General features: G+C 37.2%; 2 protein-coding genes across 2 annotated transcripts; one reads left to right on the top strand and one right to left on the bottom strand.

Annotated features, from left to right (window-relative positions):
• Window positions 1-1,080: 1,080 nt before the first annotated feature.
• Window positions 1,081-19,537, bottom strand: LOC148342993 (phospholipase B1, membrane-associated-like). The gene is made up of 43 exons (XM_088313648.1): window positions 19,444-19,537; window positions 19,047-19,099; window positions 18,233-18,299; window positions 18,095-18,158; window positions 17,937-17,971; window positions 17,213-17,276; window positions 17,103-17,151; window positions 15,741-15,806; window positions 15,463-15,516; window positions 14,532-14,587; window positions 14,369-14,429; window positions 14,191-14,289; window positions 14,058-14,102; window positions 13,399-13,452; window positions 13,246-13,317; window positions 12,630-12,690; window positions 12,060-12,118; window positions 11,833-11,906; window positions 11,723-11,766; window positions 11,534-11,642; window positions 11,364-11,415; window positions 10,774-10,854; window positions 9,358-9,423; window positions 9,157-9,257; window positions 8,633-8,714; window positions 8,172-8,276; window positions 8,008-8,103; window positions 7,856-7,927; window positions 7,524-7,601; window positions 6,790-6,850; window positions 6,662-6,720; window positions 6,524-6,591; window positions 6,043-6,086; window positions 5,857-5,956; window positions 5,714-5,765; window positions 5,362-5,442; window positions 3,993-4,058; window positions 3,823-3,917; window positions 3,653-3,734; window positions 3,292-3,396; window positions 2,137-2,232; window positions 1,925-1,999; window positions 1,081-1,461 (listed from the first exon to the last, which is right to left on the bottom strand). Exons 1-43 carry the CDS (start codon window positions 19,508-19,510, stop codon window positions 1,240-1,242), a joined length of 3,192 nt encoding a protein of 1,063 aa, XP_088169774.1. The 5' UTR covers window positions 19,511-19,537; the 3' UTR covers window positions 1,081-1,239.
• A 3,198-nt stretch (window positions 19,538-22,735) lies between these two features.
• On the top strand, window positions 22,736-25,377 carry ypel5 (yippee-like 5). Its single transcript, XM_088313662.1, has 3 exons — window positions 22,736-22,862; window positions 23,942-24,087; window positions 24,777-25,377. Exons 2-3 carry the CDS (start codon window positions 23,947-23,949, stop codon window positions 24,999-25,001), a joined length of 366 nt encoding a protein of 121 aa, XP_088169788.1. The 5' UTR covers window positions 22,736-22,862; window positions 23,942-23,946; the 3' UTR covers window positions 25,002-25,377.
• The last annotated feature ends 365 nt before the right edge of the window (window positions 25,378-25,742 follow it).

A 25,742-nucleotide genomic window follows, 5' to 3' on the forward strand; every position in this document is an offset into this window, starting at 1 on the left:
AGACCCGCAGCGACTGTGTCGTCCTTTGACAACATATAAGGACATTAAAATACACTAATAATGCCCAAAGATGTACATTATAAAAGGAACCCACAGCCATGGCTTTCTGTAGGCCTAAAAAGGAGGAATGAAAGGGATTGACAGTTCGTAATCTTTAGCAAAATCTAGAGTATAAAACACTGTACTACTACTTCATGTATAAAATCTTTTTCTTAAGACAGTTACACAGTGCCAAACTACGTAATCATCTCGTGGACAAGAGTGGAATTACAACCCAAAATAAACAGTTGCCACAACAAAATAGGATTTGTGGACCGTACAAGAAAATCTGAGAATTACCTGGACTTGAACCCGTATGGAGTAAAATTTAGTGTAATAATAATTAAAGTTTGACCAACAGGTACATTTTCACGTTTTTCAATTGACACATTCCATGATCATTCATTTTTCTGATATACTGTATTAAATGTGAAAACGCACCGAAATCAGAATAGAAAATACAAAATAAGGACTTACATAATTTTTTTGCAATAAAAAAAAAAAGGGTAATAAAGCGTTCATTTAAAAGCCATGCAAAATTATTATTTAACACATCATAAAATAAAAAAAAAACAGATCAAATCCTAGCAAGATCCCATGGACAGTGAAATAAATTGAAATACATTCACAAATGACTTAATAAATCATCTGTATTAACTCAAATAATTGTCTTTGTTTTTTCAATGAGTTGTAAAAACACCTACAAAAAATACAATCTATTAATTGTAATACAAATTTTTAACATTTTACATTCATTTCATTTTTTGCACACACACCCCAACACCCCCCCCCACCCACACACACACACACACACACACCCACACACGCACACAGACGCACCACACACCTTTAAAAAATAATAAACACCCTTCAAACCTTGCTTTAAAACAGGGAAAAAGTGTGAGCTCAAGTGCCACATTTGATTCGTAAAACAGACGAAGCTTTTTTTTTTTTAAATATCAAGACATTTATTTGTAATATGACCAATTATTGATCCAATAGAATAAAAACAATGTTAAATATGTAGGTAAAGTTTTTTTATTTACAACAAATCAATAACCAGTTATTGAATAAGATAAATGAATAAAAAAAAATCAATAAAAAATGAATAAATACATTTCAAATGATCAATTTTAGGGAATAAAATGGCTGAATTAATGCATAACGCATATTACAGAACTCTATTTGCCTAATCTTGATTTAAAACAAAGAGGCTTTCATCTCCACTTTTGTTGTTGTTGTGGTCATGCTCCTCTTGTTCCTCTTGGCTCTGCAGGTGAGCATCAGCCAGGTGAGGGCCCAGCCCAACAGGAGGGCGGCGACGGCGAGCACCGCAGCGAGCCATACCGGGACACCCTCGGGGCAGGGAGTTGAGGGCATACTGGCGGCACTGTTCACCTTTGTGAAGATGTAAGGATGCTCCTGCAATGTAAAGGACACCGACATTTTATGATGGGAGACGAATATAAAGTCGACACACTCCTGTTTAAATGACAGTTTTTTTTTTGTGATTTAAAAAAAAAAAAACATTTTTTTTTACTGTTTTGGATACAGTGGCTGCACAAGACACTCTTTTTATGTGCCAACCCAAAATAAGGTTAAATAAGTCATCAGAGACACTTTAAATGCTAGCAGGTCTGTAGCGACTCCCATTGAGCATGACTTTGCATGTGATTGGTTAATTCTGAACACAGCCTCATCCCCAATTATAAGAGGGTGTGCACACTTTTACTTCCACATTATTGTTTACGTTCACTGGCGCTCTCACAAAGAGAAAAAATAAATGAATTGAGTTATCACATCAATAGTGGAAAAGTTTAGAAATAATTTTTCCACTTTTGTATATCACAAATATATCCACCCGATAAGCGGATGAGTTTCTTACCTCCGTGGGACACTTGATGCCATCTCGGCCACTTGTGAAATTGTTGAATGTTTGCTTTTTGCCCACGGGCTCCAACTAGGGGAGAAACAAGTCTTTTTTTTCTGCATTTCTACTTAACAATAGAGTAGTGTCAATACTTTTGAGTACTTTTGCTTTTATTACATAGTGGGTTAGCTTCCTTTTCCACTTAAATGAGGTGCCACTTGACTCACCATGTTATTCCACATGGCTACGGCCATATTGGCATGTCCCCGTTCACTGAAATGGAAACAGTCCTCGGTGAAGTAAGTGACGTCGGGTCGGCCGTCCTGATGAGTTGAAAGCAAATGAGAATAAAAAAAATAAATAAAATAAAATGCAAAAACGTGTGCTTGTTGTTTGAAGTTACTTCTCCCAAGACAAAATGTATCTATCTCATTAAAAGTGATTTTTTAAATGTTTTTTTAACAGCTTTATTAGTAGGCTTTTTGTTGATACGCGCTCCTTGTTTGAACCTTTTCCTAAAACATTTTCACGGGAGAAAAGCGAGCTACATGACTTAGCAGAAATGACACAATCAAGCTAAATGCTCTGACGATAGGCTGTAAGTTAGTTCTCGCTTTTATTTTCCATTTTTTTGTTTTCAGCCGCAGAGGAGTGTCACTTAAACCAAAACAAACGTTACTCATATTAATGGGAAAAAAAAACGTAAAAAACAAAACAAAACACCAAGTTTGTTCCTGACCGTCTGGTACAGGTGTGGGCAAACAAAGGCCCGGGGGCCACATGCGGCCCGTTAAACACTTTAATCCGGCCCGCCAAACTTGAAAAAAATGAAATGAATAAACCATGTTAAAGTTTTATTTTTTAAATATTGTGGTGTGTCAAAGAGAGATATTTTGTTGTAATGCTTTTGTTCATTTTCATTTAAAATTGAATGGGTTTTTTTCTCTGATGAGGTGAGGTTACCAAAACACTCCATCCATCTGCTCCTAGAAATGTATATAATTGTGTAAAAAAAATCTTTAAGTGCGGAAAAGTAAAAAAAAAGGACAGACTTTGAAACGTTAAAAGTCCAAAAGTAAAAGTATTTTTATTTTTTTTTTACTGTGAACTATTCAGTTATTACCTCGCTCTGTATAAATCTTTCTTACATTGGGTTGTCATCTCGAGGTTGAAAAAAAGTGACGAGCCTATTTTGACAAAGTAGGAAGTAGAAAATGCAGATATCTGTTTTCAAATGTAGTGTAAAACTAAGAAGTCTTGAAAAAAAATCTAATGATCTTCATGTACTTGGAAAATAACCTTAAGTCCAATAACAAAGTATTTGCACTTAGTTACTTCCCACTGTGATTGAACGATCCTCAATGTGTGCGGAGGCGACTTACAGCATTCAAAGGGATGATGGAGTTTCGAAGGAAGGGCTGCACGACCACGGCAAAGTCTTCCCTGTTGTCATAGCGACCGCTGTATGCCACTCTCTCCGTTTCGAGCTGGAGGAGAAATGACAAATGAACTACTTTGCTTGGCCAAACTTCCTTCATCCAGTTTGTAGATTATCCTCTGTCGTCGCGAGCTGGAGTGCATCCCAGCTGACTTTAGACTCGTCAATGTTTTTCACAAGAGGCCGGTGAAACGCGACGTGACGGATTCAATTGATCAAAATTCATCCAATGTGTCATCTTTTTCTTCACATTCCTACAGTCTTGCGCCATCATTTGTGAATCACAAAGGCCAAAAAGATCACACCTGCACTTCCCGATTGATCCTTTTGGCTTCGGCCAGCTCCAGAGAGTCGTCTCCCGGTAGTAAGAAGCACGGGCACGCCAATCTGAAGACGAACAGTCAAAAACAAAGAACACGCACTTTTAGCAATTGTTTAGATATCTGATACAGAGTCGTTAAAATGACGAGCATACGGTTGTATCACGTTGCACCCGAGACTGTCCCTCTTGATCTTCCGCAGGCCTTCGATCTGCAGGATTTCCAGAATGTTGACGATGGTCCTGGGAACCTAAACGGGTGCGCTCACGATTGTTAGCGACGCCATATTTTTAGCATAGCTGCTTGTTTTAGCATTTTAGCTCACCTCTTCGTACAGTATGTCCAAGCTGGCCATCAGATGTTGGCTGAAGTTCCGAGGTGACAAAGAGGCCTGCGGAGAAGACTTTTGTTTACTGGAACGATAATGTGGTTAGATAAAGCGGTGACGTAACATGTGGCTCGAGGTTCGTGTTATTTTTCGCCTTATTCTAAAATGGAAGAAATTATTTTTTCACTCTCATTCAGAAAAGTACATTATTTAAAACATAGAAAAATGAGAAAATATACTACAAAATTGACACTTGCTTCATAGCATAGACTATGTAAAGAATATGTATGGAAATGTGAGTTGTTGTTTTTTTTTTTACATTTTCAAATAAATTTACAAAAAAAAAATCTGAAAAAAACCCAACAAAAAAAAAAATTCCAATTGTCAGAATGGGTGTATTCCGTATCGAATTATAAATCCCTCAAAACTGTTCCAGCCCCAAAGAACACCAAGTTTTTTTTTTCAAAGAATACAGAATTATACTCAACATAATTAAATAGAATGCAAAGAATAAAACGCGTCGTCCTTCAAGATTTCATGCCTCAATGCCCATTGACATTGCGGTACTCCTCCTGTTGTGTACACATTGGCCACTAGGGTGCAGTATAATTCATATAGAATAAATACGCAAAGGAGACTGCCTCTCCCTAGCGCAATAAATTGCAGTAATACTACAAATTTTTCAAAGAGGATCAAGAATATATGCCTATGTGGATTGTTGTATCGTCTGTTTTCAAATATCCGTTGCTTAAACTACTCACAACATCGATGCTAGTTTTATTAGCCCCTCTATAGCATTTTCCATTGCGTGTTAGCATTAGGCTAGCAGATTTTTGTATTCTATACCATTTTTGACAAATTTGGTGTCCGCGTCTAAGCTCTAAACTCAAATATTCGCTTGTAACTCAAGACAAAAAATGGGCTCGCAAGTCGGGTATCACTGTACCGTACCGCATACTGTGCTGCTCTATGACAATTTCTCCTCTTCCTTACGAGGGATAAATTGCGTTTTCCAGTCTTCCCAACCAAAATCAAACTAGCTTTTTATTATGTTGAATGCTGATGGAGACTGAAAGTCAAAAAGATGGCGAGGAAGAGGGTGGCGGTGTGAGCCAATTGTTTGGAAGGCGACAGAACCGAAGCACTCAGTGGACGCCGTGTCTGCTCACATCTCACTGTGGCACAATCAAAACATTATTGGAGGCGGCTGAGTCACAAAAGCACCATTATTCCGATCGAGTCGCTTCGGTGAATGATATCATCTCACAGCACAAATGAGCTGTCATAATAAAAGGGAGGGTGAGGATAGAGCGAAGAAGGGAGTGATGTACTTCCTGTGATGACGAATTTTTTAAAAGCGTCTCACCCGGTCGTTGCAGAATTGACACAGATCATTGCCGCCAATGAAGAGAGTCACCAGCTTCCAGTCGTTGGCAAAATCCACTGTCTGGTTTCATGAGGAAAGGTTGGGAGAAAAAAAAAAAAAAAAGCGCGTTTTATTTCAAAATAATTTTTAAATATGCGTATTTTTTTAAATATTACCTTCATGGTGTAAAGCTTTATTTTAATAAATAAAAATAGAGATATTAATTTAAAAATAAACTTAACTAAAAAATACATAGAATTATTATCTGTGCTTTAAAAAAAATATACTAAAAGTTTTGGGTGATTTTTAACACTCACCAATTTAATGTTTTACTGCGTAATACAAAACTCACAGTGTCATTTTTCATCATTTCAATCAGGCGTCTGACTTGTCCTGAAATTCCCCTGTATTGAAGACAATTTTTTTTGTTTTATTATTTTATAAATGTGTGCAGTACATAAATAAATAAACAAAAAAACAAAAAGCAGAACTCACGAAACTTTGGCTCCCGTTGCAGACATATTGAAGCCGCTCCTCTTCTTCCCTTGACCTTTTGACATTCCTTTAATGTTCGGATTGAACTTCCTGAGGATGTCTGGGGGACAAAAGTGCAACATGGGCTCATCTTTGACTCCGAGCGGTGTCATTGTTGCATCTATAAGCAGAGGAAGGATGTCTTACTGGCTAACGTGGTCACAGTCTCCAGGCTTTTATCGCCTCCAATGCTATGGGGGGGAAACATGAAGTCAATTAAAGCTGCCAGCAGTGATGAATAGGAGCGAGATTAGTTGTTGCATTTATATATTCCTGACAGTAGGGGGAGCTCTTCATTATACATAAGATGACTTTGTGGCGCTGAGTTACCGATTATATGTCCACTTCATACCAAAATCGTTTCTGTGTCTTTTTGCATGGGTTCATGAGACTTTTTTGTGTGTCTACTCATGATAGACATGCCAATCAAATGACAAATTAGTTAAGTGATACTGGCTTTCGGGGGCTAGACAAAAAATGATCAGAAAATGTCATTGTCAAAGTAAAATGGCGGACTTCCTGTGTGTTCTCTAGTTCTTCCTGTGTTCTCTTGACAGGGGGGTAAACTCAAAAGAAACTCGCCAATCAAACGTAAGTGGTTAAGTGAAACTGCAACATTATGTCTCACCTCCATGACACGCCTCTATATTCAGTTCTGAGCTGCAGTAGACTCCTCGCTTTAGCACCAAAGCCGGCCTAAAACGCACCAAAAATCTGTTTTGGCGTTTGAAATGGTGCGTTTGGTTGTACTTGTTGGCAAACTCACTGTTATGGAGTCGCCCAAAGCCGCCACCACCTTGATGTCAGCCGGCCGGACCCTATGAGCTAACAACAATTGTCGTACAATTGGACATGCGGTTGAGAATTGATGATATAACGGCATCGGGTTGGTACCTGAAGTGGGCACTGAGTCAGAGGGTCCCGTGTTAAGACACATGAAGTTGCTGCCCCAGTTCTACAAAATAGCGGAACTCTTTTTAACCTTCAGGCCTTGGCAGAGTTTACTACACTTTCAGCTTGTTTCCATTTCGAGAAATTGTTACATTTTTTTTCTCTTTACTATGTTTTTAACTAACATCAGTTCATGTCATTAGGATAAGAAAGACATTAATTTTTAGAGTGCCTCATTGTTGGCCGTGCGTGAGCGCATGACACAGCAAAGAAGGCCGAAATGCTTGGAGGAGAATGAGTTAAAAGAATGAAAGCCTGGCTTAACAGCTAATCATAGGGACCAGGACTTTGCGATTTAGAGTGCCTCGTTGTCGCGATATGGAAAATCCCTGCTACAACTCGGTGGGATATATTATATCCCGGTGGGATATAGTAGGCATAAGAAAGATGCTAGACATATTTACGTATTCAGTGGTCATGCCCACAATATCTCAGAGCGGAGAGAACGGCTTGATTTTTTAGCCTAATTTTGCAGCATTTCAATTATTCAAACTTTTCAATAGTGTGTCAAATTCACAAAACATTTATTTTAACTTCACGGGGACTTTAAAGAGCAGAAGTTGGAAATGACAAATGGTTCAAAACTAAACCAAGCCAGGCGACACAAATTGGCCAGCATGAAGGTCAAAGAGATTGTTTAACGTTAGATCGAGTATAAATTAATGAAGATAACTTACAGTAACCGGCGCAGGAGTCGGTGGAGGTCCTGGAAATGTGTAGTTGCTGTTAACAGCCGTTCTAAAGAAGGGCGCTGTCTAAAAATGATGAGAGAAAAAAAGATTCAAATCATAAAGGTACTGAGATTGGCCACATTTTTCAAATCATTTCAATACATATTTCGAACAAGTGATTGCTTGTTAATTGAGCCAGGAATTTCCATCAAATTGTAAAACACACAACTTCTAACTGTGATATCTCAGTTTAATATCCACTATAGTACTCATATTCGAAGTAATTATCATTATTATTATAATTATGAGATATTGTTGATTAATAACAATGTTATTACCTCAGAGGGACACTTCAGTTCTATCTCAGCCATGAAGTCTTGTGTAAACGTCTTGTTCCCCACTGGCTCGAGCTGCACAAAACAACAGGGATTGAAAATAATAAAAAATAAATAAATAAATTAAAAAAAAAAGCCCTCAACTAAAATCCTACCATGTTGTTCCAGAGTGCTCGGGCCATCAGCGTGTGAGCTCTCTGGCTCAGGTGAAAACAGTCGGGTGTAAAGTACGAGCGATCGGGCCTTCCGTCCTGAGAGCAAAACCATTGCGGATTAGCATAATTAATAATATTTGCAACGTAACAGTGACAGCTCCCACCGGCAACGTCGGAAGGAAAACCTCCCTGAAGAAAGGCTGCAGCACGACGGTGAAGTTGTCGTGGGTGTCGTAGCGCCCGGAGTCCACCAGCTGTTGCATTGCATGCTGGGAATAGGCACAGAGGGGCAAAGAAGGGCACTTATATTTACTTTCACTTCCGTTTTTTTTTTTTTTTAACAGGGAAGGGTGGGGGAGCATCTGATACTCCATTCTAAATGACAAACTTGGGAACAGCTTTACTGATAAACAACCACCAGTAGGTGAGATCCGTGCCTCGTTATTAGAAGTAATGAGCCAAATTTACTATAATCTACTCATAATTGTTTGTTTTTATCCCAGAAACTTTCATGATTTGTAGTTTCGATACCTGTCGAAGGTTTGTGAAAAAAAATGACTTTGGAAGTTCATGTGCTAAGTATCAATGAGAAGGACTGGCGTCAGTTTACTTGACCAGTAATGACCTGATAAGCTCTGTTGAATTCTTCTGCCTTTCGGAGTTCAAACGAGTCATCCTTTGGCTTCAGGATGCACGGGCAAACCATTCTGAAAACACAAAAAAAGAACAAGCTTCATGTCAGCTCACGTCATAATTGTTTTGGTTTGTCTTTGGATTTTGTATTTTTTTATTTATTGTACCACCAGACGTCGGGCATGTTTCCATGTCAAGTCCCAAGAACTTTTCTCAAAATTGCCTCAAAAGTCAAACAAAACTCAGATTAACATCACGTGTGCCATCGGGAAATATAGCGAGACTTTGGCTCATTAAGCATCAAATGTGTGATTCCATGAGTGTTTAAATTTGTCTATTTTTCATTTGAAAATTAATATGTATGTAAATAATTAATTATTTTTTGAAATTATTTTTTTTAAATATATTTTTTTAGATTTGAAAATATGTGACTGATCAGTGTTTAATCAATGTTTAGAAAAATTCTCCAACATTGCTATAAATATCCCTCGACATTAATCAAGCATCCACACTGACCTAACAAACCAGGTGGGGCATTCCAGCGAATTATCTTTATGCAGCTCACGCAGCGGTATAATGTTCAACAGCTCCACCAGGTTGACAAGCGCACGTGGCACCTAAAAGGTCATAAAAAGTGTCTTTTTAAGCTTGCCTTTGGGTAATAATGAAGCGTGTGTGTGTGTGGGGGTGTGTGTGTGTGTGTTGTGTAGCACACACCTCATTATGGAGTATGTCCAGAGCGTGACGGATGCGTTCGGCCACATTCCTGGGGGAGAAGATTACCTGTGATGGGGTGAGAGATGAAGAACGTAAGGGTGAAGAACAGAGAGACCTCTCGTGCACACGACTAAAATGTTCTTATACACACTTCTGAAATCCTCTCACACACTCTAGTGGAATTATTTCACACATCACACTGAATAACCCGCTCATAAAATCAACTGAAATGGGCTTTCATTTGTGCGTATGAGAATGTTTGTGTTTCATTAGTATTTGTTAATGGAAAAATGTGTGAGCGGAAAGAGAAAAAAAAAAGTATTTCCGTAGTGTGTGTGAGAGTGTTTCAGTTGTGTATGTGAGAGCTTTTCAGTAGAGTGAGTAAAGAAAAATCGGCAGTGCTTGAGCATTGTAGTAGTGTGTGAGAGTGTTTCAGCAGTGTATATGAGCTAAGAAGTCATTGATGTGTAAGAGTAATTCAGTGGCATGTGATAGCATTTCAGTAGTGCCTGTGAGTGCTTCATATAAGCAAAAAACATTTCATTTGTGTTTCAGTAACACCTGAGAGTGTTTTAGTAGTGTACAGGAAAGAATTACAGGAGTGATGTGTGCGAGAATAATTAATTTGGGGGGTAAGAGTGTTTCACTAGTGAGTGTGAGGTTGTTTTAGTAGCATGAGAGCATTTCAATAGTTTGTGTGAGAGTGTCTCGGTTGAGTGTGAGCAAAACCATACAGTGTAAATGAGAGTGTTTCAGTCGTTGAGTGAGATGGTTTCAGGAGTTTGAAAGAGTGTTACAGTGGTGCGCGTGCGGCTCTTTCAGTGGGTGAGAGAGCGTTTCAGTAAGGAGTGTGAGACTCTTTCAGTTGTGTTTGACCCAAAACATTTTAGTTGTGTGTGAGAGAGTATTCCATTAGAGCAGGGGTGGGCAAACAATTTGATTGGCGGGCCACAATGGGTTCTAAAATTTGACAGAGGGGCCGGACCAGGAGCAGATGGGTGGAGTGTTTTGGTAACCTCACATCCTCGGAGAAAAAAAAAAACATTTAATTTTAAATGAAAATGAACAAAAGCATGACAGCAAAATATCTGTTTGACCCACCAGAATATTTAGAAAATAAAACATGAACAAGGTTTATTCATTTCATTTTTTTCAAGTTTGGCGGGCCGGATTAAAACGTTTAGCGGGCCGCATGTGGCCCCGGGCCATAGTTTGCCCACCCCTGCAATAGAGGTAATGAGGGTTTTTCCGTAGTGCGTGAGTGTTTCAGTAGTCGTGAGAGCAGTTCAGTAGTGTTTGACTGTTTTAGACGTGTAGCCTGTGAGATTATTTCAGTCATGTATGTGTGAGAGGTAGAGTAATTCTGAACCACAGTATGTCCCTCATACACACAATGTTGAAAAGTTGAATACTCACAGTGTCGGAGCAGAAGTCGCATATGTCATTGCCCCCGATAAACAAGGTGATCACTTTCCAGTCGTTGTGGAAGTCGATTCTCTGCACTCAACAACATGAGCAGGACAAGTTAAGTATGAGAGCACGAAAATGAAATCACTCGCAGGCTTACATAGCCTTTACATGACGCTACTTCGTCAACGGTGAAACTGAACTGCACTCAGATTTTCGCGAGATTTTTGAGCTCATAGTGGGAGTCCACTCCATAATCTTACACATCCATCCATCCATAATTTGTACCGCTTCTCCTCATATGGGTCGCGGGGGTTGCTGGAGCCGATCCCAGCTGTCTTCGGGCAGTAGGCGCGGTACACCCTGAACGGGTCGCCAGCCAATCGCAGGGCACATAGAGACGAACAATCATCCGCGCTCACACTCATACCTCGGGGCAATTTAGAGCGTCCAATCAACCTGCCATGCATGTTTTTGTAATGTGGGAGGAAACCCACGCAGGTACGGGGAGAACATGCAAACTCCACACAGGAAGGCCGGAGGTGGAATCGAACCCACGACCTCTGCACTGTGAGACCATTGTGCTAACCACTTCTTACCGTGTCGTTTTTCATGATGTCCACTAAGATGCGCACTTGTTCAAGGATATCCCTGAAAACATAAAACAGCTTCATGGTAGAGTCGAATGGAATGTACAGTAAGTCCTGCAAAGATGTTTTTTTTTTTTCTTATATATATTCATGTATATATTTGAGTGATGCATACGGACCCACTCTTAGCTCCGGCCACGGCCTGGTTGAGAAAGGCTGTGGGGGAGTACTGCGTGCCGATTCCCTGAGAGAAGCCAGTCAGGGAGGGGTTAAATTCCCTCAGGATGTCTGCACAGCACACACAAACGAGATATTATGTCACCGGAGATCATATCTATATTGTGCGCGACATGCACACTGGTACATACTTGGCAAAGTGGTGACCGTGGTGATGTTTTCATCACCGCCAATGCTGAAAAAGTGACAAAAGAGGCAGTTATGATTGAAATGAAAAATGATATTTAATGTCTTGTGTTACCTCCAGGACAGTCCTCTGTACTCGTTGATGACCAGCAAAATGTTGTTTGACTTTGCGCCCACACCATTGCCAGCCTACGCAAAAGTAATCATAGAACACAAATCAATCAAAATATCGGTCATTGAGGAATTGATGGACTTTTTGAAATATATCATTTTCTTGTGGTGTCTGTAATAGTGAAATATATGATGTAATGAAATAAAATATGGTCATAAGACTTGACTTACTGTCAGAGAGTCGCCAACTGCAGCCACCACCTTGACGTCAGCTGGTCTCAGCTTATGAACTGCACATGACATTCAAATGACATTCATACCCCAATGTTTGGGTCATATATACTGTAAAGGACTATGGGCCTATTAGCGAATTTGTTTTGCAATACGGACTTTTCTTTTGACTTCCTGTTGGGCGGGAGTTTTACTTTGAAGAAACACGGAAGTGGATAACGACTGAATTGATGGCGATTTACAGTGCGTATGAAGACGATTCGGAAGAAAGAAAAAAATGATTCTAAGACGACAAGATTGATCATTTAAAGATACTTAGCCCGGTTGAAAGTGGCAATAAAGTGAATATTTGTGTTTATCTGTCAACAGATTTATGTTTGTGATTAGAATATGCGTTTAATTAAGTGCACTTAGCATGTATAGAGATAATTGAAACTCATGTTTTCTCGCTCTTACGGTGTAAGAGGTTTTGTGTACGGAATTAAAAGGAGAAACTTTGGACCACCTGTAAAGCTTCATTATTTCAACCGTCGCTACGTATACATTTATAGAAAATATGATATTTGGTACCTGAGTTTGGTGTTGTTGGAGATGGACGGCGGTCCTTGCAGGGGATCGCAGTGCCCATAACCTACAAAATATTCAGTACTGAGGCATCGATTTGAGGGAGGCATTTGGTATTCCCAAGTGAATTAATATTAGAGAGATTGCAACCACAAAAATAAATAGCACATTATTTTGGGATATTGCATTGTATGTTGCATGTTATTAATTTATTAATTATTATTACGATGGCAAATTCAATAAAAATAATTGTAATGTTAATACAAAAAAAATAAACTATCTTCAATAAGACAATGATAAAACAATATTTTAGAATGGCTAACTTGTCAATTCGTATATATTATCAATTGAACATTTTTTTTCATTGTTTTAGTGCTGTGGCAAATCAATAAAAGTATTTATTTATTTTTGGCCGGCATCTTGATCTCACTATCAGGAAGCAGTTTCATTGAGATACAAATAGTGCTTTGCTACCACCTTGTGGCACCTACGAATAAACACAATTGTAGACTCTCCTTATTCTCGCTATACACAAATGCATACATACAGATATTTATTATTACTGTTATTACTATGGATCGTGTTTAATAAGATATTCTTTTTATTAAAGTTCAATAATTACCGGATCTGTTTGCCAAATAGCTCTGCTCCTGCCCTTGGGGGAGTTCACCTCTGTCCTTAGGAAGGGTCGATCCTGCATCAGTATTAGAGTCATGTGACATTTCTAGTCCATTATGTGGTGAACTTTAATGATTTATGTTTTTGGTGCCGTCACCTGAGTAGGACAGGGGATAGTGACATTCTCTGAAGCGACGGATGATGGCTGAAGCTGAAACAACACAAAACCAGAATGAGCACATACTGATTTTTTTTTTCACTTAACAACAGGAAATTTGGTAGGCACGTTTATCATGAGTAGACCCACAAAAAAAAGAGAGAAAGAAAGTAAAAGAACCCATGCCTGAAAAGACAGGGACGATTTGATTGGCCATTATACGGTCATTTTGATTGGCTAAACTACTTCTCGACACTTTGAAATTTTTGAAATGTTGTTGGCATATCTACCATGAGCAGACCCACAAAAATCATTAAGAGCCCATTCATGACATTTTTGGCTAACCTCAGCCATTGCCAAGTGTCCTCCCAAGACTGACTTGTGCTAGAGATTTAAAAAAAGATTAAAAAAAAATACCCTAAAGCCAGTTATACCTATCAACATGACCTTTAGCAGCCACACAAAAAATGGAAACACACGTTCCCCACTCTTGCAGTCTCACAATTCAGCCAAGTGGAGAAATCCAATCTGCTGTGCTCATCATGTTAATCTTTATATCTTATCTTCCTCTAAGCTCAATAAAAGGTTCACCTTACTTTTACTTTGAGCTTTGTTTTTTTGTTTTTTGTTTTTTTTTACAAGCAAGGTATCGCTGTTACCATATTTGTCCACAGCTGCACAGCCTGTTTGCTTGACATGTCGTCCTGAATGGAAAAACAAGATACATCCAGTCCACACAATTCTCATACATTAGAATGTGTTTGAGACTGACTTCATTGTGTGCTTGCTTACCGGATTGGAAGTGTCCTCCAGGATAAGTGGTACTGGCTGAAGCACGGCGGTGACGCTGTGATGCCATTTGGCGCGTTCCAAAACAATGCTTAGGGAATCCTAGCGGTAATGATAAAATGAACAAATTGATGGTAAATTAGATTCCAAAAGTACATTGGCTAGGAAATGTTTGCCTTACCTGCATTTTTTGCACAAGAGTGGCCTTACTTAGTTTGGTATTTTCAGGGCTTGTGCATGTGCTGTTACAACAAAAAGACAGATTTTTATCATCTATATTTACTGCTACTAACACATTTTAAAATACATATTTGTGATAGTTTGGGGGGGGATAAGGAACGTACTTGTCTGTTGCTTGATTGGAGTTGATGACCACAATGTGAAGTAAAGTCTGACGCAACTGTGAAAAATAATATTCATGAAAGAAAAATAAAGGAATAAATATATTATGTATAATTATTTCAGTTATATTGCATTAAATCAATTGTTAATATAAACATTTTCATCACATTCACAGGGTACTTTGTCAGGTAAAAAAAAAAACGACACAGAGAACATTATAAAACAAATATTTGCTAAACTATTCATTTCATTGCATGCAAAATAAAATAAATTATTTAGAACAACACTAATATTGTTTTAATAATTCGCTCAATATATACACTTCCATGACGAATGTTTGAATAACTACATATTATTAAAACAATTGAAAAGAATAATAAAGTTTATACCTTTACCGGTAAGCATACTAATATATTTAATTTTAAAAAAGTAAAGAAAATTATTTGGACAAAACTAACAGTCACAGGACACTACATTAGGAACATTAAAATATGACTTACTATCACTTTGAACAGTTATATTTTAGAGCTTTAATGATAATAAGTCATTTTAAAATGAATATTTCTGTATTGTATTTTTAAACATACACTCACAGGACTCTGAATTAGGTCCAAAATGCCAGTACCTTCATGAAACTATCAAATAAACATCTTAAGACTTCTATTGAAAATAATACAAATTTTTCAATATTTCTTAGATGAAAAAATAAAATACATTCCCTAATTATTAGTATAAAATATACATTCACTGTTTGCATAAGTAAGCACAAAATAATTGTTCCTTATTAACACAGCTGAAAAAAAAAATAGAACCGGTTATAATGATAACCATTTATGATATTACTCCTAAAGAAAATATGTATTTGCTCAAAATTTACACTGATGGGCCACTACATTAGGTGCACACTTTAAACGAACTGGATCAGGACAATACCCGTTCTTGCAATATCTGCAGAGCATCTCCCACTTCTCCAACGATGGCATCAACCTGCGACACAACATTATCATCATCATCATATGGACTTAAATCCTAAATTTAGTAGATGTGTATGTTACTGTATATACAGTATCATGTTTGAACAAATATTAAGCAGCCAATGCGTGTTGGCCACAAAAACTGAATTGCTCAAAAAAAAAAAAAAAAAGGGCGGCTCACTCTAATTCTGAGTGGCTCAAGAATTTGTAGTATTTTGCTGTAATAAAGAATCATACTGGTGTTGAACTGGCACACGTGTGAGGCGTGGAGACAAACAGGAGCATCAACTTCCAGCCTGAAACCTGCAAACACACAAGACATTGAGCATTAATATTTACTCCTATGGCAACAAAATTGAGATCGCTCTTGTTGTTGTGAGTCATTATTGTCATTTAATTTTTATTATTAATTTGAAGGATTATTTATTGATTTTGTAGTATTTTTTTTTAATTAGTTTTGCTTTTTTTGTACAAAACACCCATTTTTTTTAGGTTCTTATACTTCAAAAAAAGCATTTGGGGAGGTTGTTTGGTGAGTTGGTCACTTGGCCCATTTTTTTGGGTAACAAATTGAGTGTCGACATCTTGGTAACAAAATTAAACTAAAACTGGTATCTCACAAATAACCCAATACGGGTAAAAAAAAAAAAAAAAAAAGGTCAGGCTCAACTTTTGGGGTTATTTATCTAATCCCAAAAATTGGGTCAAACAAATGAGCCACAAAACGGCCTCTTTTCGTGCAGGGTGGTTGGAGTGTACAAAACGATAAATCTTTGGGGTTGTTTTGAACCAAACAACCCAATTTGGGGTATTCATGGGTTATTGATTTGAGACAAATTTTAATGACCCCTTCAAGTGTGTCAGTCCCCTTTCACCCAATTTGGGTTATTTTTAGTCGACCCGTTCTTAGCGTGAAGTATAATTTTGAACCAAAACTATACTGATAATCTGGTTTCTTGATAGTTTTAACTCATGACTATGGCTAGCTTGTAGCCTTTTCGGATCAAATTATTGACCCAATGCGCTGGGTCAAATCCTCAACTGTGCTGGGTATAAATAACCCAGCATTAGCTCGCACCCTTTTGTACTTAGCACATCCATCCATTTTCTGAACCACTTCTCCTCACAAGGGTCGCGTACGTGCTGGAGCCTATCCCAGCTGTCTTAGGCGGGGGACACCCTGAACGGGTTGCCAGCCAATTGCAGGGCACATAGAGACGAACAACCATCCGCGCTCACACTCATACCTCGGGGCAATTTAGAATGTCCAATCAACCTGCCATGCATGTTTTTGGAATGTGGGAGGAAACCGGAATACCCGGAGGAAACCCACGCAGGCACGGGGAGAACATGCAAACGCCACACAGGAAGGCCGGAGCTGGAATCGAACCCACGACCTTTGCACTGCGAGGCCATCGTGCTAGCCAGTCGTCCACCGTGCCGCCCGTACTTAGCACAATCCCATTCAATTTAACTCAGCAGTGGAAACAGACGTTGATTGCTTATCGAAAATGGTTGAAAAGCACTGACTTGGATTCATATAAATTGAGTAAATAAATGATAAAACAAAGTGTCCTACTAGTGTGGCTCAGTATCTACCTGATCTGACAAGGAGCGAGAAAGGTCCTCTGCTTCTTGCTGCAAACTCCTGCAACACATTCACTGGTTATAACTGTAAGTTGTCGTTTGAATGTGTGTGTGTCCGTTACCAGGGTTGCGACAGGGATTCCACATTACCAGTGATCACCGCTGGGTTGAACATGGACAACAGCTCTGCAAATATACTGGACATTTGTTTTTGCTTTTGGAAACTTTGATTTTATATTTATATTTTCCTTTTTTTTTTTTTTTAAATCTTCGATTTGTGAAAAGTGTTTTTCTAAATGTACTAATTAACAATTAATAAATGGATTTATCTTTACTTTTGTAAATTATAGTTTAAATTAGGGCCTGACCGATTATTTAACCAGACAAGAATAGATTTTTTTAAATTGGCTTTTTTTCCCCTCTTTTTTTATTTATTAATTAATTTATTTTTAATGCATTAACTCATTACAACTTAAGACAAAGAGAATGACATTCAAACACATTGTTTGTTTACATTTTTGCTATTATTTTAATTTAAGTAAAGCATTCAATATTTCTTTTTTGGAATCTTTTTTTACTTTAGTAAATGAACACTTGTCAATGTTGTTTCTTTTGAGTTGTGTCATTATTACTTTGTTAATATTGTAAATTAAAGATTTACAATTACGTTTTCTTTTGAATTTTGTCATTTGGTTGTGGAATGTCAATTTCTTTGGGCGTAAAATAATAAAATAAAAATATATTTCTTCCAATTTTAATTCATTGAGTTTTTTTTACTCTCTTCTTTCACTTTACATTCTCAATTTTGTATTTCTGATAAACACAAACCCACGTTTTTCCACTTACCGGCCACTCGACTGCTAATCTTAGATGTCACATCCCTACAGAGAGAAAACAGGACTCTGTTAGTGAGGCAGGTTTTTTTAAGTAAACAAATGAGTTAGAGTGGTTAAAGAATGACCAATGGCTCGTTTAATTATCATCATTCCACGTGTGAACAGTACCTGCCAGAGAGCGACGTGCTCAGCCAATAAAGCGCTGAGACATCAGCAGGTCGAACGGTGTGAACTGGGGTGAGAATGGAGGGCAAAATGGAAGCGTTAAAAACAAAAAGAAAAAAAAGTTGATTAGTAACTGCCTACCTGAAGACGCATCAAATGGGGCCAGCGATGGCGGTGGGGAGCAGAGAAATGGCATGTAGCTTTCTGCCTGTGACACATTCAATGCATTTTTATCATTAGACAAAAAAAAAAACATTTACGGATGGGTGGATAAATCAAAAGTTGGATCAAATGTATTTTGTTGTCAGTGTGTGTGTGTTTGTGTTGGATAAATAGAAACTAGTGATCAGCAAGCACCGATACCAGGTATCGTGGGGTTTTTTTGGTGGCTGCCAATACTTAGCCACCGATACTTAGAGAAAAAAAAAATAATAATCGAATAAGTCCTCCGGAGCTGTAGTTGGCGCTATGCTGTGTCAGGAAGACATGACATTGTTTGCAATTTTTTGTAATTGATTCAAATGAAATTTTATATGTTAAAAGTACTAGAGATATTAAACTACATGTTTTAATATAATGCTAATTTATTAAGAATACTAAAACAAATTCGTTTTTAATCACAAAAACAAACTTCTGTTTGAGCTGCTGTTTAAATTTAAAAACAATGGAGTATAATAAATGTGATATAATAGCAGCTGATTGGACACTCATAAATTCTACATTACCAATATCACTTGATTTTTAATCCAAAAAACAGACAACAAAAAATGTGTTTTGGGATTAAAAAAAATAAAATGCAATACGGAAAAAAAATTGAAAGCATTATGTAATTAAAAATGCATTATTGCATTGTATTAATATATAAATGACTAAATATAATTATAAATTATGGTAGCTGTGTGGAATAGTGATGAGAACGTCCGTGTCGGGTGGATGGATGGATGGATGTATAGACCTGGTTTGTCTCGCTTGATGGATGATTGTTGCTGGTGTCAATGGTGACAGTGTCTAAATAGGATCGGAATAAAAAATATATTTCAATTAGTAAAAAATATACATAATAATATATATATATATATATATATATATATATATATATCATATAATATAATATATGATATATATAATATGATATATATATATAATATGATAGATATATATATATATATATATATATATAATATGATATATATATATATATATATATATATATATATAATATGATATATATATATATATATATATATATATATATATATAATATGATATATATATATATATATATATATAATATGATATATATATATATATATAAAAATAATACGACTTTTTAAAATTTTGGAGTGTCTTACCTATGAGCAAAAGACCGGAGCTAACGAGAAGCAGCCGAGCGAGCAACATGCACAGAGAGCGGGACATGATAGCACACTAACTGATCACTGTCCACACCGAGTGAGTCTGTTTGCTGCGTCTGCCATCCTCTTTATAAGCTCGGCCTCCTCCCCGCTCTTCAACGTGAACCGTATAACAGAGGGATTGTTGACATGCTTAAGTCTCATTTTATGGCTTCTCAGCGGATGGAGGTGACATCGTATGGATGCCTACATCGTTTCTACGTAATCTCAAATACACCAGAATATTATAGTGCGTGTCAGTATTAAGTACTGTTATGTGCCACGCTACAGTAGTGGTTCTCAACTTTTTCCACCAAGTGGCACCTAAAAAAATTAATAAAACCAAAGCTGTGCTTTCTTAGTACCACGATTATCACTATAATTCCAAAACAGCAGCCTAGCAGGCATAAGTGTTCACCTAAATCTGAACAAAAACGCACGTGATGATGATACAATTAATATATTGAACATAAGATAAGTAAAAATTCTACATATTTAATATAAAAAGAACAGTTATAAAAGTTCCTGCAAAGTGAAGTCTGCTAAATTTAACACACAATAGAGTAGAACAGCCACAGGCAAACTACGGCGCGGGGGCCACTTGCGGCCCATTAAGCATTTTAATCCGGCCCGTCGAATTTGAGAAAATTAAATGAACAAACATTGTTAATGTTTTAATTTCTTTGTAATTCTGATGTGTCCCCAGTAGGAGGTGCACTCCAAGACTGATATTTTGCTGTAATTCTTTTGTTCATTTTCATTTAAAATTGAAACATATTTTTGCTATAGGGATTTTTTTTCTACAATGAGGTGAGCTTAAACAAAACACTCCAGCAGTCTGGTCCTGTTCCGGCCCGTCTGTCACCTTTTCGAACCCATTGTGGCCCATGAATAAAAAATTTTGGAGTAGAATCTTGTGAACAACCCTATCTAATTTGAATGATTAAAAAGAAGTACTGTAAATCAATAAACAAGAAAATTTGTTATAATCTGAAAAAAAATGTTTGTGTATGTGTGTGCTGTGTAAAAATAAAATAGTGATGATTGAGTATCGATACCTGATATCGGTAACACCGTTTCTTCTGAAATCATCAAGCAAAAAATTTAAAGTCTCTCTGAAGTGTTCTGTATTGTGATATCGTGGGATATTGTGATCTATATCTATATATATATTATTGTGTGAAACAATATTTGTGGTAAAAATTGTTTATTTTCCGGGGTTGTTGTGACATGCTCGTCTCGTAAATACAAAAATTATGAGCTGCCCTATTCTTTTAAAGAACATTTTGTTGCGTGTGGACACAGTGATAGTAACCAAAGCGATATTTCATGGCGACTAATAAAAGTCATTTGGCCGAAAAAATGTATGATACAATCAGTCAACAAGCTAACCAAACGGCTTTTGTCAAGCTTCAGTAAAGCAGAACAAACTCGACCCAAAGCTCCAAATCTCTATAAAAGGTTGAAGTTTAACTTTGTGTTAATAAACTACAACTCGCGGATCGTCTTCAGCATATTTCAACGGCTTGCATAATCGACACGTTAACGACCGGCAATTTAGTCAAATGGTGAAACTCCAACAGAGTTTTGGAGATGGTGATGATATGATATTTTTTATGGTCTACTTATGTCTTAGCTGATAGCCCGACCCTTGGAATGAACTAGGAAATGGAGTTTATCTTCACATAGATTAGCATCAGTCAGTGCAAAAAAAAAGAAGAAAAAAAGACAAATAAAAACATAAACAAATGAATATAATAGAATGAAAAATAATTAAATGAAAAGTAAAATGTCAACCATCTGTAACATTCCAACTGTTTTAACATTTATTTTTTTATACTATCTCATATTTTTTTACTTTACATTTTTTTTAATTATTGATGAATGTTATTTACATTAATTTATTTATCATTTACAATGCTGTATTGTTTTTATTTTATTTCCAAATGTGTATAAATGTCCTTTTCAATAGTTTTTGTGTAATTCCTGAATTTATTCAGGCGATTCATCATCCATTGAATGTAGATATTAATTAATTTATATTCCGTTCCATTTTCCAATGTAGAGAGATTTCACTGTGATAGAGAGCCACCAAAAACAAGTCCATGTCAGGTCTGTTCATGTCCATATATTTCTTCTCTTTCGACCACCATCTGGATCAATCAACCAGTTGAGGGCGAATGAAGAATGATGCCAGTAATACTGCCTTCTCACACAACTTGACCATCCCACTTATCATTTCATATTTCACCAAATACACACCACGCTCAGCCATTGACAGTTCCTTGTCACTTTTGAGGGTATATCCACAGAGACGGTTGTGATTTATGGTAGCGACTGTTAGAATATTATATTATAATATTACTATTTTATAATATTAGAGTATTATGGAAGATAGTTTGCTAAAAAAATCTTTCAGTCCAACAAAGACCTATTATTTTATATGTGTCATGGAATTTAGTTTGATAACACCTCAAAGTAATAAGTAAACACTGGTGATAGGAAAATAACCCAAATAACGAGTGTTGCTCAAAGTATAGGCAAACTCGTATATAAAGCATTCCGATTCTGATTCATATCCCGCCAAACGTTGCAAATTTGCAACAGTGAAAAAGAGCGACCCCTGGTGGAAAACCCAGAGGAGTAAAATCGGCAAATTGGTATGTACTGTTTTCACGATTCATCTTATGCAGTATTGGTTTCAAAATAAATTAAACCAGTAGTAATAATTACATGAAATGATGCCTATAAAATCAATTTTAGCGAAACATGAAAACTGACATTTTCAAAGTGAGAGAGCTCGCCATCTAGTGAGCTAGTAGGATACTTTTTGTTGCTAATGCACAACGAAGTTTCGGAGTAAAAAAAAACTCATTAAATATTAATGTGTAATAATTAGACGATTAGCATTCAGGTGTTGCAAATCTGCAAAACCTAAATTTCTTATTATGTAGTGTACTTTTCCAATGTGCTTTGATTGGTTGCTTGAAGTAAAATTTTATTTTCAACGTAATTTTTATTTTTTTTTATCTATTCTTTTTTTAACAACTTTGATTTGATTACGTACCATTTTTTCCTTGTACTTATTCTTTACAAGTGTTAGTTGGTGGGTAGAATTCGTATGTGCTCACTGCTGCTTCCCAGCGTCGCGTCGTCACATTGCAGCCGGTAGCACTTTTGTGCTGTGCTGACGTCATAACCGGATGTTGACAACGTGTGCTTCTCTCTCTCTCTCTCTCTCTCTCTCTCATGAGAACAACAACAAAACCACCGACAGAACCGAGACTTACGTCGTATGTACGTGTAAAAGGCGACACAATCTACCCTGATATCGTGTCGAAGAGGACTTTTGGACCTTGCGAGCACATCGGAGACCCGTAAGAAATCGACCGTAGGCTAAAAAGCCTTTAAAGCCGTTATTTTTTGTTATACGGCGTTGATGTCGTTTTTTGTTGTCTGTTAGCATAAGTGGCTAGTGCGGCATTAGCTTCCTACGCTCTTTGCGTGATCAGACGCTCTAGAGTAGATTGATATGAGATAATATCGTGTGCACACTTAGAGTATAAAATAAGGTCGGGTATAATATTGATAGCGGTTAAGGTTTAACAAGGTAATCGAGAGACGGTGCATAATGTAGTCCGTAGACTATAATGCAAGTTCAAGCTACACATTTTACTATATAAGTACGAGAGAAACAAAATTCAAATCATTTTTTTTAATCAGCAAGACCAATGTCAGAGTTCTGATAAGGCAACAAAGCCGTGTTTAAATATTGTCTATATGTTAAAAATGAAGAACGTTATGACATTGTAAAGCCTTAAAAGACTTAAAATGACGCCATGTTTCTGATTCAAAACGATAGAATAGTCTGTGCCTAAAACTAAACCAAACTAACTAAAATCAGAAGTGTCTGTGCTAGGCGGTGTGCGGCTGCGTAGGGAGAAGTGAAAGCAAAGAGAAGCATTTTTGAGAGTCTACTAGAGAACGACGACGATTGCCATAAAATCCATCTCTGCAGTGAGACCCCCGTCTGCTTGTTCTAAGTTTGGCTAACGGATTTTCACAATAATAAATTATTATTATTAATTATTATTATTATTAATATTATGGTGTTGGGTACAGTAAGAGTGGTAATGTACTACAGTATATAATCCCACAGTACTTTGGCTGTAGGTTGGCAGGATGATATGATATAATAGTGTAATAATAAGTATAATATAGCACAAGTGTTAGCCATGTACGTAAACTGTTGTAATATCTACAGCGTTCACATATTTAAAATGTGAAGTCGCTCAACTCCTAATTAGTAGGTATTGATGGTCATAGTAAGGAGGATATACAGTGTTATAGTAAACTAGAGAATATCATTCTATATTCATTCGTGTGGTTTGACATTCAAGTATTGAACACTGAAAAATGTCAAGTAAATGTGACATACCGGCTTTTGTTAATGTAGTCAGAATGGGCCGCATCTTCCTGGACCACATCGGCGGAACACGTCTGTTCTCTTGCGCCAACTGTGACACCATCCTGACCAATCGATCTGAGCTCATCTCCACACGATTTACGGGCGCTACCGGCAGAGCCTTCCTCTTCAACAAGGTACCACAACACGCACAAGCGCACACGTAAACAGTAAAGGTGTTCTTTTGTAATTAGGATATATACACTTGGGTACGGTTTGGTAGATGATGACGATAATAATAATAATGATGACATTATAACAATATAATGTGTGATATAGTAATAAATGTAGTGATATTTCAGATTTAAGGGTTGATTTCTGCAACTGGTTGATTTTTTTTTTTTTTTTCATTATTATTATTATTTTCCCCCCTGAAAAGCGTTTAAATGACAACACATAGTAAAAGCATTTATTGGTCAAATTTAAAAATGGAAATAGGTAAAAAAACGGATGTGCCGGGAAAAAAAGTAAAGACATGTTTTAAAATCTGCAGCAAAAATAGCCATCTTGGATAAAATTTGCTGTTGAATAGTGTAATTGAAATTTAAGCGCCTGCAAAAAGAGGTCTTATTCAAATGAGCTTCATTTTTTTTTTAGGTAGTTATATATGAAAAAGGCATGTTGTTTCATTTGATTTCCTATTTCTTCCTTCCATTTACATATTTATTTTCAAGGCAACATTTATTTAGAGTACTATAGAGAATTAGAGAATTATTATTTAGAGAAAAATAAAATCAATTGGTTGATTTTTCCAGCATGAAAAGGGCGAATGTTGAGATGGTGCAGTTGTATCTCATGCGGTGAGTGCGCCCATACGTGCGTCCAGGTGGTGAACCTTCAGTACAGCGAGGTCCAGGACCGCGTGATGCTGACGGGCCGGCACATGGTGCGTGACGTCAGCTGCAAGAACTGCAACAGCAAGCTGGGCTGGATCTACGAATTTGCCACCGAGGACAGCCAGCGCTACAAGGAGGGCCGAGTCATCCTGGAGAGGGCGCTGGTCCGGGAGAGCGAGGGCTTTGAGGAGCACGTGCCCTCGGACAACTCCTGAACATGGCGACATGGTCAGCAACTTCACAGAAAAAAAAAAAAAAAAAAAACATAAGGGGTAGGTTTTTGATTCCGTTACCATGTTTGGCGGTGCGGAAAATGAACACTCCAAGTAGCTGCAGCCATGCGCTTCATCCGGACTGTGGCCAGACAGGAGCGGGCGACCAATTTACTGATTAATTGTCATTTTTCTTTTACTGATTACTTGCCAGTTTTCGAGAAGGGAGAATTGCTTCCTGAATGTTCTCAACTCCTGTTTCCACACCGGCTGCGCGCCATTTGTTGCTTCCAGACACAATTAAGCGACTGTTGCAATCTATTAACCGTTGACTTGTTGATTTTATTTGAGTATTAATAATATATACAAGTGAAAATTGTTTGTTTTGAATTCCTGTTTTCACACACATCATTAGACTACATTTTGACGGTCATTTTTAGACACGATTAATCCACAATAGTCTCAACAAATTCCAAACGATCAAGTTGTTTGCTATTTATTTCAACTTCTTGTTTCGTACTCGGAGGGAAGAATCTTGCTCTGAATGCCAGAGCGACCATTTAACTAATCGCCTTTTTTGGGGGGCTAGGGGGTTGCCGGGAAGACGCAAGTCCTCTTTGAATGTTCTGAACTCCTGTTTTTACACCTGTGCTATCCCATCAAGTAGGACGTATATCGATATCTTACATGCATGGTCACTTCAAAATATGAAAAATGGACCATATATATATATATACATTTTCA

The sequence above is a fragment of the Idiotropiscis lumnitzeri genome, chromosome 1 (assembly GCF_059441095.1).
Source record: "Idiotropiscis lumnitzeri isolate Australia: NSW breed Sydney's pygmy pipehorse chromosome 1, RoL_Ilum_1.0, whole genome shotgun sequence".
NCBI lineage: Eukaryota > Metazoa > Chordata > Actinopteri > Syngnathiformes > Syngnathidae > Idiotropiscis > Idiotropiscis lumnitzeri.